The sequence below is a fragment of the Neoarius graeffei genome, chromosome 4, assembly GCF_027579695.1.
Source record: "Neoarius graeffei isolate fNeoGra1 chromosome 4, fNeoGra1.pri, whole genome shotgun sequence".
In the NCBI taxonomy this organism is placed as follows: domain Eukaryota; kingdom Metazoa; phylum Chordata; class Actinopteri; order Siluriformes; family Ariidae; genus Neoarius; species Neoarius graeffei.
This window is the reverse complement of record NC_083572.1, coordinates 81,822,325-81,843,189: the sequence shown is the minus strand read 5'-3', so window position 1 is coordinate 81,843,189 and position 20,865 is coordinate 81,822,325. Positions and strand designations below refer to the sequence as shown.

Sequence of the window (20,865 nt, the reverse complement as noted above, 5' to 3'; positions counted from 1 at the left end):
AGCTTGCGGTTGGAAAACATGCATAGAAATAATGGTAGGGTCAGAGTACTCACTTGCCTAATAATTGTGCACACAGTATATATATATTATATATATATATATATATATATATATATATATATATATATATATATATATATGGGTGGCATGGTGGTGTAGTGGTTAGTACTGTCACCTCACAGCAAGAAGGTTCTGGGTTCGAGCCCAGCAGCCGATGAGGACCTTTCTGTGTGGAGTTTGCACGTTCTCCCCGTGTCCGCGTGGGTTTCCTCTGGGTGCTCCGGTTTCCCCCACAGTCCAAAACCATGCAGGTTAGGCTAATTGGTGGCTCTAAATTGACCATAGGTGTGAATGGTTGTTTGTCTCTATGTGTCAGCCCTGCGATAACCTGGCGACTTGTCCAGGGTGTACCCCACCTTTCGCCCGTAGTCAGCTGGGATAGGCTCCAGCTTGCCAACCCTGTACAGGATTGCACTATAATGAATGTTGAAATGTATATTGCACTATAATTAGGTTGCACAAAGAGATATAATTGCTATAGAAATGTACTGTATATATTGTAGAAGAAGAACTTTATTTATCACATGTACACTTAAGCACAGTGAAACTCCTCTCTGCATTTAACCCATCTGAAGTAGTGAACACACACACACACACACACACACACACACACACACACACACACACACACACACACACACCCAGAGCAGTGGGCAGCCATGCTACAGCGCCCAGGGAGCAGTTGGGGGTTAGGTGGCTTGCTCCAGGGCACCTCAGCCCAAGACCACCCCATGTTAACCTAACCACATTTCTTTGGAAACCGGGGCACCCAGAGGAAACCCACACAAACACTGGGAGAACATGCAAACTGGGCTTGAACCCAAGAACCTTCTTGCTGTGAGGCAACAGTGCTAACCACTACACCATCATGTCACCTTTATACTTTAGTGAGATGAAATTACATGAAGAGGTGTAAGAGATGGGGGGAGGGGGGATGAGGGTTCTGACTCAATTCTAATATTGCCTTTCGTTTTGTAATTTTAGTCCAGTGTTTGTCCTGCAGTGTAACATGGAGTACATCAACATTTTATTGAGCAGGTAACTTGACAAAAAAAAGTGTTTTTTACACTGTATGAGTAACAGTGGCCTGCCTTACATTCAGCTAAATAACCTTTCTTGTTTCTCACAGAAAAGATGAACCATGGATCCTGAAAGGTTTGGTAAGATGAGGTCATGACCCAGCAGTGCAGATTATTTCAGCATGCCAGTTTAACATATTGTGTGATCAGTGAAAATTAGTTTATTATGCATCTCACTTGGACTGTTTCTGTCCTCTAAGGACTTGTATGTTAAAAGCTTGGAGAGAGTTCTGGACAACAGTCTTCCAGTAGCGTTGCTAGAGCTGAAGAGTTTTCATACAGTTACACAAGTAAGACAATCACTGTACAGCCATTCAATACAGAATAGATTCAAAGAGTTGTGAAGTGTTACACTGAGTTATCTTGTACATGTACCATCTAGATGAACTTTGTAGGTAGTTACTGACTGTTGCATCAGACCACTGCTGATCAGATATCATGTAGGGCAGGGGTCTTCAATCCTATCCACAAAGGGCCAGTGTGGCTGCAGGCTTTCATTCCAACCAAGCAGGAGCTACACCTGATTTCACTTGTTTAATCATTTCACCCTCGTCTCCAGTCAACAATCAAGTGAGCCTCCAATTTGGCTGTAATGAAAGCCTGCAGCTACACCGGCCCTTTGCGGATAGGATTGAAGACCCCTGATGTAGGGGGTGGACTGTTCTTAGCACAGCAGTACGAGTGTATCAGGCAAAGCAGTGCTGGTGGGGTTTTAAACACTGAATGCTGACTTGTAGGTTCACCTTGTACCGTAGTTGTGCAGTTTTAGCATGCATAGTTTGTATTAATCAAACTCTTGGCCTTTTTTGTGTAAATTTTTTTGGCTGGGTATTTTTGGTTGATGAAATTTTTCAACCCAGCATCACTGCTTTTAATAATTAACACAAAGCAGAGGACCATTACCACCCCAACGTTGAGTATTTTCCAACAACAAACATGCCAAAGTGTACCACCTCAACTTGTCAACAAATACAATTTATTTGTTGGCAATTGGTGGCTCTAAATTGACCGTAGGTGTGAATATAAGTGTGAATGGTTGTTTGTCTCTATGTGCCAGCTCTGCGATGACCTGGCGACTTGTCCAGGGTGTACCCCGCCTCTCGCCCATAGTCAGCTGGGATCGGCTCCAGCTTGCCCGCGACCCTGCACAGGATAAGTGGTTACAGATAATGGATGGATGGATGACATGTCATACAAGTAATGTTGTGGAATGTACACAATACACAATAGTTAGTTCCTGTTATCACTTACATTATGGCAACTATAAACAGTTGTGGGCGGCACGGTGGTGTAGTGGTTAGCGCTGTCGCCTCACAGCAAGAAGGTCCGGGTTCGAGCCCCGTGGCCGATGAGGGCCTTTCTGTGTGGAGTTTGCATGTTCTCCCCGTGTCCGCGTGGGTTTCCTCCGGGTGCTCCGGTTTCCCCCACAGTCCAAAGACATGCAGGTTAGGTTAACTGGTGACTCTAAATTGACCGTAGGTGTGAATATGAGTGTGAATGGTTGTCTGTGTCTATGTGTCAGCCCTGTGATGACCTGGCGACTTGTCCAGGGTGTACCCCGCCTTTCGCCCGTAGTCAGCTGGGATAGGCTCCAGCTTGCCTGCGACCCTGTAGAACAGGATAAAGCGGCTAGAGATAATGAGATGAGATAAACAGTTGTTCCCTCACCAGCTTTTCTTATTTTCTGTCTCTTGAAGTTAAAAAATAATACCCCCCCAACAACAACGTTACAGTTTTTCATCTGCACCCGCTTGCACTCAAGACTCCACTTCCCAAAATTCACAGCAACCTTCAAATATGGCCTCCATGGACAACAACACCCACTGTCCCCTGATTACTAATTGCATTCACCTGTTGATGATCATCAGCGCTCACAGTTTTTAAGGACTTCAGTACTCACAGTTCATTGTGATCTATATGTGCAGTTCCTTGTGTCTGACTTTATCAAGCTTTCTATTGTTGTTCGGCTGCTTCTGGTTTGACTTTGTTTTGTATTTTGGACTTTTGATGTTGCCTCTGACATTCTGTTTGGTCCTCGCCTGACCTTTGCCTGTTTCTGGATTCTGATTCTTGCCTATGATTTGGATTTGTTTGCCTGAATAAACCCTCTTTCTATTTTTACATTCATCTGTTGCCTGCATTCTTGACAAGTCTATTCTGAAAATGTTCCCATGGTGGAAAACTTACTGACTGTTTCAAAGTGCTGACACCCAAGATCTCTTCTTTAGATAAATGAAAAAATAAACCAGAAGGCTTCACCATATCAATGAATAGATATCTTTAAAATGTCACAACATGTTTTTAAGTCAGACTCTAGGCCTTTTTCAGTGTAAATGTTGATGTTGGCTAGATATTTTTGGTTGGTGGACTGTTTCTAAACCCAACAGTGACACTGAGATGTTTAAAATTACTTTAAACAAGTAAACTTTTGACGCTCTATTTAATCATCTATTTTTGCTTTTCATGATACAGAACCTAATTCAAATGATGACTGACTGTCCTATCCAGCATTTGGTAAGTGTGGTGCAAGTACTACTTATGTATTTCAATGAATGTACCTGAGTAATCCAAGATTGTAATAATTCATATTATATGGACATAAATGTTTTACTGGGAAATACGCCACTCTTATTTTTCATGTCAGCTACATCTAGGACATGGAAAACCAAAACTGTGACATAAATCTCTATGTCACTCGTGAGCAAATCGATGAAGTGTTTTGATAAATTTGGATACTTTTTGTTTGTGAATGTGTCTATATAATAAAAAGATCACACGTTGGCTTGAAGATATGAAGTTTCTCTTCTTGTGTTGAAAAACTTGTATTTTTCATACTAAATACATCACGGATCTGAGTGATATTTAAATAATATTGGCTGGCATTGAGTGGTATTTCAGATGTATTCCATTCAGCTATCATGAGATTGAACAAGTCGAAGATGAGTTCAATATCATGCTAGCTGAATGGAGTATATCTGACAGACTACGAAAAAAAGCCAGCCAATGTTATCATTATACATACTTTCTTCATATCAGCATTCTCAAAGGCCAATGCTAGCTTACCTTTGACTTGGTGCTGTTAGCGCGGCAGTCCAGTTACCTTCCAGCCGGCGTAGCAGTAGCATTAGCGAAAGCCGACGCTAGCTTACCTGTGACTCAGTGCTGTTAGCGTGGCAGTCCAGTTACCTTCCAGCTGGTGTAGTGTTACCGAAGGCCAACACTAGCGCAGTCAAGCCAAATACTATTACTATTATTAATAATTTATTTTTTAGTATTTTCCCTGTGTAATTTACTGAGTTACTTTTAAAATCAACATCTACAGCTATACACAACGAAGCTACCTGGCAGCCAAAATTCTCTCAAAATCTTGTTTTAATGAAGCAAACCTGGTGGCCATGTTTGTTTACAAATTGTCACTGTCGCTTGCTAGTGTGAAAGTTTTATGTCTCCGACGAGTGATGTCATGTTGTCTCGACAACCATGCAATATAATAAGCCATATTCAACGCTCATTCTCCATTGGGTAGAGTGACATAATACACATAAGATAAGCGATATGCGAACAATATTGCATGCTATCAAACCAAATGAATGAAACCTGCTAAAAGAGAATGGAATACATGTTTCTATTCCATGGAAAACGTGTCCTGTATGTATAATAATTTCCAATCTTTCACACTGTCGACGTCACTCCCAGTGTTTTCCTGCTGACTAGACACGCGTTGTCAAAATGGTGAACCTGTTCAAAGTTACAATTTTTTGATTAGTTTGTGTTATTTTTGTGGATGCATCCATATAATATAAAGAACATTACACAGTTGCGTGAATGTATGAAGTTTATCTTCTCATGTTGAAAATATTTTCACTTGTTCGCTCGCTTACTTGTGAATATGTTCACCACTCGAAAATAAACTTCATATCTTTGTGCAACCGTGTAATATTTTATATCTTGCCTTTTCAGAAAGGAAAAGCTCTTGTGGTGTTTCAGCTTTCTATAGAGAAACTTAATGGGGAAGCCAAGCATAAATTCTTCAGGTATCTCTATAATGCAACTTTTTCCACCTATGTAGAATACTGAGAATATATGACAGAACATGTTTTCTACAGTTGTAAATACATTGAAATACTAAATTGAAGTAAACTGGTTAATTCTATGTTTTATATATTCCCAGGTGTGTAATGAAAACCAGTCAGCACGCAGGGGTGGAAAGTGTCATTCTCACAAACATCAAAAATCAAGTAGAGAAATCAAGTAGGGTGAGATGCAGGTCATTTTGATGATTCATAATGAGAAACCACATTTGTCACTTCAATTATCAAAGTGAAACATGTGTTTAGCAAATCTGATAGATTTTTGGAGCTGAAGTTGTCAGAAACACTTTGTTGTTTCTCATAATGGCTGTAAGTTGGAAAAATATAAGCTCCATGAGCTTTCTCGATTCCACAGACTGTACACTGAATTGTATCTTACTTAGCATATAGTTGCTCTGATTTTACTTTTGTAGTTACAGAATTTGTCAGATGTTCTTATCTGCGTGCTTTGTTGTCTCCTTGAAACATGCTCTCATGTTAATGCAGATACCAATATGCTAAAGCCCTTTCAGAAAGCGCTGGTCCTGCTACAAAGAACATTAATACACAGATTACAAGAAACCTTTTTTTAAACAAATGCCAAACAATATTGGATATATTTGGGTTTCTGTTACTGAGAATATTTTTAACAGGAGAAAACGACATTGTTTCTGCTCTTACTCTACCATGATCTGAATTGTATCTGTAGTCAGAACGGATGGACAGCTGGTTTAAGGGGACGTTACTGCTAGGGCTCCTGAGGGACACTCTGAGTTTACCTCAAGGCCCAGAGACGGACTTATTGCATGGGATGGACAGGTGGGAAAGTTTTTGCTTGTGTCCTAAATATTTCAGTCATTCCAAGCAATTCTATTTGTATTTTTCAAACAAAATATAAACGGTGGCTTTTCACATAATATTTATTTGTCTTATGAGGATATGATCTGGTGTGGTGAGACTTGTGGTGTAAACCTTAGGCTTCCGTACGATATAACTTAGTTTCTCAAGGCAACAATTTGACATTTGACAGTACTCCGAATCTGCTAGAATGCAATACAACACAAATAATTAGATTCAGTAGCTACTGATTGATATACATGGCCAACTTGTTCTAATTCTGGGGTAGATCTTTGTGAATGTTGATTATGTAGAGAAGAACTATTATAAGTATCAGAGTTATTTAAATACTTGGCCAACCACCTTGCTAACCTTTTACAGTGGTGCTTGAAAGTTTGTGAACCCTTTAGAATTTTCTATATTTCTGCATAAATATGACCTAAAACATCATCAGATTTTCACCCAAGTCCTAAAAGTAGATCAAGAGAACCCAGTTAAACAAATGAGACAAAAAATAATATACTCGGTCATTTATTTATTGAGGAAAATGATCCAAAATTACATATATGTGGGTGGCAAAAGTATGTGAACCTCTAGGATTAGCAGTTAATTTGAAGGTGAAATTAGAGTCAGGTGTTTTCAGTCAATGGGATGACAATCAGGTGTGAGTGGGCACCCTGTTTTATTTGAAGAACAGGGATCTATCAAAGTCTGATCTTCACAACACATGTTTGTGGAAGTGTATCATGGCACGAACAAAGGAGATTTCTGAGGACCTCAGAAAAAGCATTGTTGATGCTCATCAGGCTGGAAAAGGTTACAAAACCATCTCTAAAGAGTTTGGACTCCACCAATCCACAGTCAGACAGATTGTGGACAAATGGAGGAAATTCAAGACCATAGTTACCCTCCCCAGGTAGGGTTGCCACCTGTGTCTGACAAAAATCCTGGACATTTCGACCATCCAACCGACCTTTTTGCTTGTAAGCAACAACGCCCTTCGCACATCTAACCCAAGACAAAAATCGCCCTTCTATGCTGAAATTGTATTGCTCTAATTAGTAAAAATGACGCTTTTGCTAGTTATTTGTTTAGTTAATTGCTTTACATAATATAGCAGGTCTTCATTATTTTGGTTTATTTCCAACAGTTTTTGGTTGTGGACACCTGGGGCAGTAGTGGGCACAGGTAAAAGGGGAATACATACTGTAATTAAGTTCTGTTTGTTTGCTTATGTGGAATAAAAATAAATAATTAATTTTTCATTGTATCTAAGAATACCTGAATGTAACAATGTAAGGTGTAGTGTCAAACAGCTTACCTGATTGCTTAGAGTGTGGTGTGTGCTTTGCTTGTGCTTGCCTGTGCCTCTGCTGCTCTTGGCTAAACAAATACATAGGAGGACATGTAACTGATATAACTGGGCACATACAGGAGTATGTACTACACTACACTATTTCATTTAATTCACCAAAACCTTACCTAATCTTCCATTTATATTTGGTGTTTTTCTTTGCTGCTGCTATGAGTCCTGGCTGATTTTCAATGAATGTCTTGAACTCAGTACAGGACAACTGAAAGTTTAGCCTGACTTGAAGCTCAGCCTTCACCATTGCAACAGAGAGTCTGTTTCTTTTATCAGTCCAAGCATCCTCCATTGCCCCTTTTCCACCAAAGCAGTTCCAGGGCTGGTTCGGGGCCAGTGTTTAGTTTGGAGCCGGGTTTTCTGTTTCCACTGACAAAGAACTGGCTCTGGGGCCAGAAAAACCGGTTCCAGGCTAGCACCAACTCTCTGCTGGGCCAGAGGAAAGAACCGCTTACGTCAGCGGGGGGGCGGAGTTGTTAAGACCAACAACAATAAAAAGACCGTGAAAGATCGCCATTTTTAGGCGATGAGAAGCAGCGGCTGTACAAACGCGAAGTCATCCATTATTATTATTGTTGTTGTTGTTGTTGCTGCTGCTTCTTCCGTGTTGTTTTTGCTTTGATATTCGCGCCAAGGTTTATGCAAACGTAGCGCCGTAACTGACGTATACAGTGACGTAATGACGTATTCAGCGACGTAATGACGTGGCTCCACTTAGCACGGCGAGCTTGGAAAAGCAAACTGGTTCTCAGCTGGCTCGCAAGTTGAAATACACATTTTGCCCATTATGTACAAAAAACCGGGACATTCATTGTCCCGGATTTTTATTTTTTTTTCCGGGACAGACCATGAAAATCCGGGACAATCAGGAAAAACCGGGACAGGTGGCAACACTATCCCCAGGAGTGGTCGACCAACAAAGATCACTCCAAGAGCAAGGTGTGTAATAGTTGGCAAGGTCACAAAGGACCCCAGGGGAACCTCTAAGCAACTGAAGGCCTCTCTCACATTGGCTAATGTTAATGTTCATGAGTCCACCATCAGGAGAACACTGAACAACAATGGTGTGCATGGCAGGGTTGCAAGGAGAAAGCCACTGCTCTCCAAAAAGAACATTGCTGCTTGTCTGCAGTTTGCTAAAGATCATGTGGACAAGCCAGAAGACTACTGGAAAAATGTTTTGTGGACAGATGAGACCAAAATAGAACTTTTTGGTTTAAATGAGAGACGTTATGTTTGGAGAAAGGAAAACACTGCATTTCAGCATAAGAATGGTATCCCATCTGTGAAACATGGTGGTGGTAGTATCATGGTTTGGGCCTGTTTTGCTGCATCTGGGCCAGGACAGCTTGCCATCATTGATGGAACAATTAATTCTGAATTATACCAGCAAATTCTAAAGGAAAATGTCAGGTCATCTGTCCATGAACTGAATCTTAAGAGAAGATGGGTCATGCAGCAAGACAACGACCCTAAGCACACAAGTCGTTCTTCCAAAGAATGGTTAAAGAAGAATAAAGTTAATGTTTTGGAATGGCCAAGTCAAAGTCCTGACCTTAATCCAATCAAAATGTTGTGGAAGGACCTGAAGCGAGCAGTTCATGTGAGGAAACCCACCAACATCCCAGAGTTGAAGCTGTTCTGCATGGAGGAATGGGCTAAAATTCCTCCAAGCCGGTGTGCAGGACTGATCAACAGTTACGGGAAACATTTAGTTGCAATTATTGCTGCACAAGGGGGTCACACTAGATACGGAAAGCAAAGGTTCATATACTTTTGCCACTCATAGATATGTAATTTTGGATCATTTTCCTCAATAAATAAATGACCAAGTATAATATTTTTGTTTCATTTGTTTAACTGGGTTCTCTTTATCTACTTTTAGGACTTGTGTGAAAATCTGATGTTGTTTTAGGTCATATTTATGCAGAAATATAGAAAATTCTAAAGGGTTCACAAACTTTCAAGCACCACTGTAAATTATTTACTCATTTTAAAAAATGATTTTTAGAAGAAGCCTTTGTCACATGAACACTCAAGCACACAGTGAAATTTAACCCATCTGAAGCAGTGAACACACACAAGTGAGCAATGAGCACACACACACATACCCAGAGCAGTGGGCAGCTATGCCACAGCACCCGGGAAGCAGATGGGGGTTAGGTGCCTTGCTCAAGAGCCCTTCAGTCTAACCTCAGGCCATGGCTGCCCCATGTTAACCTAATCGCACGTCTTTGAATTGTGGGCAAAACTGGAGCACCGGGAGGAAACCCATGCAGACACAGGAAGAACATGCGAACTCCACACATGCCTCTTTTCCACCAAATCAGTTCCAGGGCTGGTTCGGGGCCAGTGCTTAGTTTGGAACCGGGTTTTCTGTTTCCACTGACAAAGAACTGGCTCTGGGGCCAGAAAAACTGGTTCCAGGCTAGCACCAACTCTCTGCTGGGCCAGAGGAAAGAACCGCTTATGTCAGCGGGGGGGGGGGGGAGTTGTTAAGACCAACAACAATAGCAAGACCGCCAAAGCCAACATAACACCGGCTAACATTAGCTCATAACAAAGGCTAACATAACCAAATCACATTCAGTGTAAGTAAGAGTCAAAACGTTATTAGGTTGCTACCTGTCTCCTAGAACGTAATCGCCATCCACTCAAAACCTGTCGATCAACACAAACATATTGGATCTGCTGTTTTCTGATCCCAATGAAGCACCGTAAAGCCAGAAGCAGCAGCTGTACAAACGCAAAGTCATCCATTATTGTTGTTGTTGTTGTTGCTTCGATGTTTGCGCCAAGGTTTATGCAAATGCAGCGACATAACTGACGTATACAGTGACGTAATGATGTGGCTCCCCTTAGCACCCCGAGCTATGGAAAAGCAAACTGGTTCTCAGCTGGCTTGCAAGTTGAACGAGTTGTGAACCAGCACCAGCACTGGCCCCGAACCAGCCCTGGAACTGATTTGGTAGAAAAGGGGTAACAGAAAGGCCTCCATCCGTTGCTGGGCTCAAACCCAGAACCTTCTTGCTGTGAGGTGACAGTGCTAACCACTACACCATGCCGCTGGTGTGTTTCCACACATTAATATCAGGTAGATGCTGGAAGCAGATGCAAATGCAGTTGAAAGAGTTTATAAGAAACAGGACAGACAGATCCAAAACATGATTGAAAATCGTGGTCAAAAACAGGCACCGATTTAGAGGATGTGCAAACAGGATATCAAAGACAAAAGACAGTGTGTATGAATCAAAACAAAGCCAAACTAGGAATGTACACAAGAAACAAAGGCTTGTTAAAGTCAGGTAAAACAATTGTTTACTTCAGTTTGTGAATGGAAACTGGAGTCTTTAAGTAATGTAACTGTGTAATGTGAAACACGTGTGCGTGATCAGAAGTCTGGTGACTGTGAACGTGGCAATGAGCATGGTGCTTGGATGTTGTAGCCTATGATGGACATGTTTTGTCGGCTGCGGATCATTCAGGAAACTGGAGTCCAGAATGGACCCCGGTGCTGACGTCACAACCAGTTGTCAGTCCTTTTTCATTAATCAGTTGTAATAGATAATAATTGACTTATGATTGTTGCCTTGATTAATTTCAGTCATCAATCCAAATTATTTGATTGTTACACCCCTCGTTAAGACGTGTATTTTTTATTTATTATTAAATGATTGTTCTTATGCTATTTCTTGGGCTGTACAGTGGTTAGCACTGTCGCCTCATAGCAAGGAGGTTCTGGATTCATACCTGCCGGTCACCTGAGCCCTTTCTGTGTAGAGTTTGGATGTTCTGTGTCTGAGTGCGTCTCCTCCCACAATCCAAAGACATGCAGATTAGATCAACCGATTACTCTAAATTGCCCTTAGGTGTGAATGGCTGTCTATCTCTCTGTGTTAGCCCTGCGACAGATTGGTAACTTGTCCAGGGTGTACCCCACCTCCCAGCTGGGACTGGCTCCAGCTCACCCCAGACTCACAACAGATAAGCAATACAGAAAATGAATAAATGAACGTTATTTCTTTAAATTCCTGGTGTGTGTGTGTATATGTGTTAGCAAGTTATTCATTTATTAGAAAGCAATAAAGCTACAACCCCGATTCCAAAAAAGTTGGGACAAAGTACAAATTGTAAATAAAAATGGAATGCAATAATTTACAAATCTCAAAAACTGTTATTGTATTCACAACAGAACATAGACAACATATCAAATGTCGAAAGTGAGACATTTTGAAATTTCATGCCAAATATTGGCTCATTTGAAATTTCATGACAGCAACACATCTCAAAAAAGTTGGGACAGGGGCAATAAGAGGCTGGAAAAGTTAAAGGTACAAAAAAGGAACAGCTGGAGGACCAAATTGCAACTCATTAGGTCAACTGGCAATAGGTCATTAACATGACTGGGTATAAAAAGAGCATCTTGGAGTGGCAGCGGCTTGAGAAGTAAAGATGGGAAGAGGATCACCAATCCCCCTAATTCTGCACTGACAAATAGTGGAGCAATATCAGAAAGGAGTTCGACAGTGTAAAATTGCAAAGAGTTTGAACATATCATCATCTACAGTGCATAATATCATCAAAAGATTCAGAGAATCTGGAAGAATCTCTGTGCGTAAGGGTCAAGGCCGGAAAACCATACTGGGTGCCCGTGATCTTCGGGCCCTTAGACGGCACTGCATCACATACAGGCATGCTTCTGTATTGGAAATCACAAAATGGGCTCAGGAATATTTCCAGAGAACATTATCTGTGAACACAATTCACCGTGCCATCCGCCGTTGCCAGCTAAAACTCTATAGTTCAAAGAAGCCGCCGTATCTAAACATGATCCAGAAGCGCAGACATCTTCTCTGGGCCAAGGCTCATTTAAAATGGACTGTGGCAAAGTGGAAAACTGTTCTGTGGTCAGACGAATCAAAATGTGAAGTTCTTTATGGAAATCAGGGACGCCGTGTCATTCGGACTAAAGAGGAGAAGGACGACCCAAGTTGTTATCAGCGCTCAGTTCAGAAGCCTGCATCTCTGATGGTATGGGGTTGCATTAGTGCGTGTGGCACGGGCAGCTTACACATCTGGAAAGACACCATCAATGCTGAAAGGTATATCCAGGTTCTAGAGCAACATGTGCTCCCATCCAGACGACGTCTCTTTCAGGGAAGACCTTGCATTTTCCAACATGACAATGCCAAACCACATACTGCATCAATTACAGCATCATGGCTGCGTAGAAGAAGGGTCCGGGTACTGAACTGGCCAGCCTGCAGTCCAGATCTTTCACCCATAGAAAACATTTGGCGCATCATAAAACGGAAGATACGACAAAAAAGACCTAAGACAGTTGAGCAACTAGAATCCTACATTAGACAAGAATGGGTTAACATTCCTATCCCTAAACTTGAGCAACTTGTCTCCTCAGTCCCCAGACGTTTACAGACTGTTGTAAAGAGAAAAGGGGATGTCTCACAGTGGTAAACATGACCTTGTCCCAACTTTTTTGAGATGTGTTGTTGTCATGAAATTTAAAAATCACCTAATTTTTCTCTTTAAATGATACGTTTTCTCAGTTTAAACATTTGATATGTCATCTATGTTCTATTCTGAATAAAATATGGAATTTTGAAACTTCCACATCATTGCATTCCATTTTTATTTACAATTTGTACTTTGTCCCAACTTTTTTGGAATCGGGGTTGTAAATGGGTTTGTTTTGGATAAAAAACTAAACAGACTAAACATCAGAAATAAACTCTTTTGTATGAATTTCAACAAATAAGGGCAATATGGAAATTTTGCCCTCGTTAATCTACATGAAGTTGTCGGAAAGCGTCAGAATGCTCACCTTGTCCCTGACCAAAATTTTATCTTTTCTTACACACAAATTCATGTGAACAGTACGGTTACAAATTTGCAATTGAGTCCATGTTTGATTTAAAATCAGTGTAGCAATGGGAAATATTGTCCATAGAGAAAGGCTGTGCAAGGAATAATCTGTCTGACATGTCCTAGTGGCTGTGTTATGTCTTGTAATTAATCACTTTCACTGTTCCCTAACAGGAGGAGAATGAAAATAAGTTAAGCTATAGATATAATTACTGAATAGAGCTGAAGGGCAACGTTGTAAGTACTGTAATATAAAATAGAGTTGATATGCTAATCTGTAAAACCGTAGACCTAAGTTGGAACACACAATGCATGTATACCACCTGCCTCTGCCTTGAGAGATGTTTTATTCACATGATATCATTCAGCCCTGACAATTATTTATTGATGATTCTAGGAAAATAGCCATGATCCTGCAGCACAGAGCATATGGCAGGCAGGTGGGCGCTGTAGGGCAGATCCTGTGTCATTCCTAAATAAGACCAGAGTGATTGACATGCACTGCTCTGGATAGTCTGTCTTTGATTAATTACTTTAACCTTTGACCAATGTCATGCAACATGTGATTTAAAATGTTATTTATGAGCTCTGGCAAACAACAAACAAACAAACAAACAAACAAACAAACAAACAAACAACCTGCCTCCCAAACTTATGATAATTAGGGGGAAAAAAAGTCACCTGGTCTTTTTGTAATTTTCAACCGTACAGTTTGGGTGAGTTTGTGCCCATGACCGCCTCAGATTCTTGTTCTTGGCTGACAGGAGTGGAACCTAGTGTGGTCTTTTGTTGTTGTATCTCATCCACCTCAAGATTTGATGTGTGTTCTGAGATGCTTTTCTGCTCACCATGGTTGTAAAGAGTGATTATTTGAGTAACTATAGAGGCTTTGCACCATCATGTGACCCCCCCATAGCAACAGTAACCATGCCACCATGACAGGAGGCACGATGAAAACAAATGGCCACAACGCATGCATTCTCTCCCGAAATATCGCGATTCTTTAGGCCCTGAAGAATGAAAACATTACAGAAAAAAACCCTCCGAGAAATCATCAGTAATACCGATCCCTACAATGTCACAAATAATTTTTTTTCGGAATTGATGGAAATGTGGCCTGATGTGGAATTCCCTGACACAGTGACTGACTTGCTGTTCTCTACGAGTCTTTATACAAAAGATCAAATCAAGGCCTACAAAAGCCGAGAAGTTTACCAGTTTTTTGTGGCTGGCTGGGTAAGATGCATCTTCGTAGGTAAAGCAACAGGAAATGTCAAGATTCGAATCAGAAAGGTTGGTGTTTCTGAGGGATTGCTTTGTTTATTTCCACTGGCAATCAACAACGAGTCACTAACCTTAAAGGACATGGGACATGAAACATAAATGCACGCTATATCAGTTTCTTTCCATTAAAAATATGAAATAATTGCATCAACAAATACAAAATTATCTATTAAATTCAGCAAAATCGTTATATTCGTGATGATTATATGGCATTTCTGCTCGAGCTCCGATATGCATATTTTACAACCGGAAGAGCCGCTGTCACGTGATCATACGTCACAAAAACTTTCAGGTACAGCACAAGTGGGTAGATGAATATGGAGAAGTGTGAATCGTGATGATGACGAATGCGACAAAATAGTTTTTGTGTCTTGGATGACAAGAAAATTGTTTTGTTTTTAGAGTGTTTAACGTACATTGAACATCATGGTGTATTGCGACCTCCCAGTCAGTCAGACGCGCTGTTACTCCTGTTAGCAATGTAGCTAGGCTCAGTATGGCCAATGGTATTTTTTGGGGCTATAGTTAGATGCGACCAAACTCTTCCACGTTTTTCCTGTTTACATAGTGTGGCAGCGGGGGCGTGGTCAAGCGCCGGTCTGTGACAGGAGGGTGGAGCCGGGGAAGGTGAGTGGCAGAATCGCGACACCTGAGGATAATTAACCTGTGTTTGTGTGTGTGTTTTCCCAGTAACCGCTCCCTATTTAAGGAGGCAGAGAGAGAGGAGAGGGAGCGCAACCTGGGACCAGACGAGTGTGTGTGTGTGAATAAATGAATAACTAAGATTTTTAGACTGAAAAGTTATAAGAATAAATCACCTTGTCTGCCTCCAAACGCTGTCCTGCCGTCCTCTGTGCTCCACCCACACTCAATACGCGCTACACATAGGTTTATATGACCAGTGACATGAAACAAAGTTCAGTTACACAAATTGAAACGTGGCGATTTTCTATGCTATGGAAAGTCCGCACTATAATGACAGGCGTACTAACACCACCTGCGCGCTTCGGCAGCGCATTGATACCTGCACTCGGAGTTGTACCATTATTTTTTAGACAGGGCGGACGGACCAGGGCATTCGCCCGCCTGGCCGTGCCCGACGAGGAGCGCTCTCGGCCGGCTTGGGAGACAGACGGCAGCCCCTCCTGGAAGTGTGATTTTACCATGGGCCTCATGCAGAAAAATGCCGAGGTGCATTCGCTAAGCGACTGAAAGCCGAGGTAAGGATTAGTATTATAATTTTGGGTGTATCAATTACTGATTATCATAATTCTGACTCGTTTCGCCATTTTGAATGTTTTCATCTCGGACTCTGGAAGCATTGTATCTCAATCAATCTCGAAAAATATCAGCAAAAAAAAACTAGCTTGCAACGGACTTTAGCTAGATCTATGATGAACTTTCAATGTATGATACAAAAATAATACTTCTTTCAACAGATCATTAGCCTTTGAGCAGAATTGTTTTTAACTTACCAGGAAGTGTTATCGAGCCGATCGCTTTCAGTTTCATGGGGATTGAATGAACTCTCACTCTCAGAATCATCTGACCTGTCAGAGTAAAGACAAGATCTATGTTCATGTGAATTTCCAGCTATCGGTTCGAATTGATAGGGTCTAACTTCACATCTCTGTGAAACATCGGGAATGTCACTGTCGATGGTGTCCATTTCGGTAACCTGTTTACATTAGATACCCAAGCGCTGGCTCCTTGGAAAGTTTTTGTGACGTCACGGGTCACGTGACCACCTAGTTAATTAACGAATCATTGTTTTACGCTGATGTATAAAAAAGTTGAATAATGTGATGATTTTCACATTTTTGACGCCCTGCAGTGATTTAGATGGCATTTCTTATGTTCTTTATACATAATTATACCCAGAAAAAAATCCATGTCCCATGTCCTTTAAGCTTATGTTATTATATCTATCTAGATTAACCGCTCACAGCGACTAAATGAAACTCCTTTGAAACCTTGGATAGCTGTTAAAAACTACAAGTGCATCAGCAGCCCACTGCAACTGTATGGCTAGCTGGGGTCAAGCCTGCTCACATGTAGGAGCATTACTGTTTGCAGCTGAAGCAGGAATTCGAATGATGAACGCAAAAACATACATGTCTGTTCCTTGTAAGTGGCTTATCAAAGCGAGTCAAAGAGTCCCATATATACGTTTGGGGAGTGCCTGTTAGAGAACACACTCTGTCTAGGCCGTCGGCATGGTGAGGTAGGGTGGCCAGTTCCTTTCCTCGCTGCCTTTGACTTCCCCAGTGTTTTTCCACCAGGTCCCCATTCACTGCTGGGTGGACAGGGAGCGAGCCCCAGATCCCCGTCGAGCCAAGGCTTGAACCGGGGACCGTTCGCTTAGTGGTCAAGCGCTCTAACCACTTGGCCACCTGCGCTCCAAGTGGCTTATGCCTACCCCATAACAAAACTACCATACCAAAAATTATGAGACATTGATTTTTTTTTATCTTCAAAGGCCAAGGGGGAAAAAAACCTGACACAGAAATAACAGGACTTGTTCTTAGGGATCGATATTACTGATGCATTCTATTTTTTTGCTCTTCAGGGCCTAAAGAATCACGATATTTCGGGAGAGAAGGCACATGTTCTGTCTCTCTCGTCGCCATTTGGTTTTAGCGTTCCTCCTGTCATGGCGGTGTAGTTACCGTTGCGAAAGAGGTCACGTGACTGTCCAAAGCCTCTGTAGACTTCCTGTCAGTTCAGACCAGTCTGGTCATTCTCCTCTGAGCTCTCTCATAAACAAGTTGTTTCCGCCCACGGAAATGTTGCTCACTCAGTGTTTTTTGCACCATTCTGTGTAAACTCTAGTGGCTGTTGTGTATGAAAATCCCAGAAGATCAGGAATTTCTGAAATACTCAAACCAGCCCATCTTGTACCAACAACCATACCATGATCAAAGTCACATAGATCACACTTTTCCCCATTCTGATGTGAACATTAACCAAAGCTCTTGACCTGTATCTGCATGGTTTCATGCATTATATTGCTACTACATGACTGGCTAAACGGATAACTGCACAAGTGGGCAGGCGTGCAGGTGTTCCTGTTAAAGTGACCAGTGAGGGTATATGTCTCATTCATTTCATTATCTCTAGCCGCTTTATTCTTCTACAGGGTCGCAGGCAAGCTGGAGCCTATCCCAGCTGACTACGGGCGAAAGGCGGGGTACACCCTGGACAAGTCGCCAGGTCATCACAGGGCTGACACATAGACACAGACAACCATTCACACTCACATTCACACCTACGGTCAATTTAGAGTCACCAGTTAACCTAACCTGCATGTCTTTGGACTGTGGGGGAAACCGGAGCACCCGGAGGAAACCCATGCGGACACGGGGAGAACATGCAAACTCCGCACAGAAAGGCCCTCGCCGGCCATGGGGCTCGAACCCGGACCTTCTTATTGTGAGGCGACAGCGCTAACCACTACACCACCGTGCCGCCCGAGGGTATATGTATCTTATCATATTTTCTATATTGTAGGGTCATGGTGTCTCTAAATCTTCTGAGATATCTACTCATCAAAGAGAGAAACAAATCTGTAAGTGTGTAACATACAAATATCCCCAAACAGGCCTTTTTTAACTGAACAGTTTCAGCTCTGTGAATGCGATGGCCAATTGTACTGTTTTTCAGACAGGCATTTGGACAGAACTTTGTAACATTGCTGAGAGCTACATAAAGATTCTGCGTGTGTGTCTCAGTCTATCAAAATCATACTATGGGTCAGAAGTAAAGAGACTTCACCAGGACAAAAAGGTCAACATAAAGGGTAAGTCTAAAATATTATAATCACTTTAACTATTGGTAAATGATCTTCCCATCTAATTCTTTTACATACTGTATTTTGGCACTGCTATTTGAAAAAGCATATCCAGTTATTATTAGCTTATCCGGCCGACAGGCGATGAGCTTATGCCATCATGTGTTGTCTGTCGTCCGTTATCCGTCCAGCGGCGTCCAGGTTTCACGAAAATCGCTTCTTCTCTCTCAATTCTTCACTGATTTTTATTCTTTTTGGCAGGAAGGTAGGTCTGCCTGGGGTGCATATAGCTTCTACCCATATTTGCATAACTGCAATTAATAATGAAGATATGGAGTAATTAAGCCCTGACAAGCAGTTTCCACCCACACAAATCACTTCTTCTCTCTCAATTCTTCACCAATGTTGATTCTTTCTGGTATGAAGGTAGGGGTACCTACCAGATTTGCTTCATTACAATTATTAATGAAGTTAAGGACTAATTAAGCCTTAATGAGCAGTTCAACAAAAATCGCTTCTTCTCGGTCAATTCCTTGCCGTTTTGGATTCTTTCTGGCAAACAGGTAGGTATTCCTAAGGTGTGTGTATATATATATATATATATATATATATATATATATATATATATATATATATATACACTAAGTAACTTTAAAAACGCACAATGGAATTCAACACTTTAGATCCATGCATATATTTGAAATTTATGATATTGTATGTAATGCACACACATCTTGAAACATCGATAAAGGACATTTATTGTCAAACTCAAGAATTAATTCACAATAAAAAAATTCAAAGTGACAGTTGGTCCATGTTCGGACCGTCATGCTGGAGATTCTGGGTCTGTGTCGTCCAGGGGTCTCAGCAGCAGTGACTGAGGGTGTCAGGAATCTGTCACGGAGGTGAGCTAGCCTGATGTGCTGATCCTGAACTGGCGTCGTGACTCGAGGCTGACCAGGGCGTGGACGATCCCTGGTGCTCCCTGTCTGTCTGTAACGCTGACTCAAACGGGAAATGGTCGAATGATGAACACCGAAGTGCTGGCCGACCTCTGTCTGTGTACTTCCGGCATGCAACATCCCGATGGCCTGTTCATGTTGATTTTGGCTTAGGCGTGGCATCTTCAATAATGACAATTTTCCCATCATTTCCCCCGGGTATTTATAGGCAAGATTGTGTGTGCACAGTGTATGCAAAATTTGTTTGAAAATTAAAGCCTGTCCATGTCATTGACTACCCGAGTCATATTGTACGTTATTGAGTACAACTCCCTTAAATTCTGATTTGAGCACAGATTTGGAACTTATTCGGGCAGAACGAAGTTATTTTTCCATTGTGATATATTTCTTTTCTTCTTGAGATAAACTCAGCACGAATTCAGCAAGTTTTATCAATGTGCGTTTTTAAAGTTTAAAGTTACTTAGTGTGTGTGTATATATATATATATATATATATATATATATATATATATATATATATAGGGCGGCACGGTGGTGTAGTGGTTAGCGCTGTCGCCTCACAGCAAGAAGGTCCTGGGTTTGAGCCCCGGGGCCGGCGAGGACCTTTCTGTGCGGAGTTTGCATGTTCTCCCCGTGTCCGCGTGGGTTTCCTCCGGGTGCTCCGGTTTCCCCCACAGTCCAAAGACATGCAGGTTAGGTTAACTGGTGACTCTAAATTGACCGTAGGTGTGAATGTGAGTGTGAATGGTTGTCTGTGTCTATGTGTCAGCCCTGTGATGACCTGGCGACTTGTCCAGGGTGCACCCCGCCTTTCGCCCATAGTCAGCTGGGATAGGCTCCAGCTTGCCTGCGACCCTGTAGAAGGATAAAGCGGCTAGAGATAATGAGATGAGATATATATATATATATATATATATATATATATGTAGCTTGCAACATTTATTGAGCATGGTGGCCCACTTTAGATCGTTCCTTCTGGACTAGATGGGGCCAGAGTGAGCTATGCCGTCACTGATGGTCTCGTTATTCTACTTTATCATTTTTCATAGTAAAGAATAACAAATGTTTTTTTTTTCCTTAACATTTTTGAACTTCTAGAATTGAAAGAGGTCTTGGGAAAGAAATCAGTTCAACACACGATTATGAAAAACAAAGTGCTAAATGGAATGCCGTGTGAGGCACAGGAGAAGGTAAATAATCTCTCCTAATACCTTTTAGTATAGTAAGTTCTAGTGAATTAAGCCTTAATATAGTGAGTGTGAACATAAAAATGGACATATTTGTAATTAACAGGTACTTCAGTGTGCACTTGTTACATATGATCTGATGGAGAGTCTTGTCATCCGAATCGAGGAAATCCTAGAGGAAAGAGTGTAACATGATCCATACCACCTTTTCTTTTTTCCCTTGCCAAGTTGACTTATAATCTGAATCCTAAGTTTGATCAGTGTTTCCTGTATGTCCTAAGCATGTTAAATTAAACTAAACTTGCTCATAGAAGAAGAAAACTTTAATCAAGGACTGCTGAGAAGAA

General features: G+C 41.5%; 1 protein-coding gene across 1 annotated transcript in view; it reads left to right on the top strand.

Annotated features, from left to right (window-relative positions):
- Positions 1 to 20,708, top strand: part of glmnb (glomulin, FKBP associated protein b) — a 34,714-nt gene extending 14,006 nt beyond the window's left edge. Inside the window, exons 8-18 of the mRNA XM_060918338.1 lie at positions 1,045 to 1,098; positions 1,190 to 1,220; positions 1,340 to 1,429; positions 3,612 to 3,653; positions 5,100 to 5,173; positions 5,311 to 5,395; positions 5,919 to 6,028; positions 18,090 to 18,147; positions 18,243 to 18,378; positions 20,430 to 20,521; positions 20,625 to 20,708. Coding sequence (XP_060774321.1) covers positions 1,045 to 1,098; positions 1,190 to 1,220; positions 1,340 to 1,429; positions 3,612 to 3,653; positions 5,100 to 5,173; positions 5,311 to 5,395; positions 5,919 to 6,028; positions 18,090 to 18,147; positions 18,243 to 18,378; positions 20,430 to 20,521; positions 20,625 to 20,708 — 856 coding nt within the window. The remainder of the gene's footprint in view (positions 1 to 1,044; positions 1,099 to 1,189; positions 1,221 to 1,339; positions 1,430 to 3,611; positions 3,654 to 5,099; positions 5,174 to 5,310; positions 5,396 to 5,918; positions 6,029 to 18,089; positions 18,148 to 18,242; positions 18,379 to 20,429; positions 20,522 to 20,624) is intronic.
- The last annotated feature ends 157 nt before the right edge of the window (positions 20,709 to 20,865 follow it).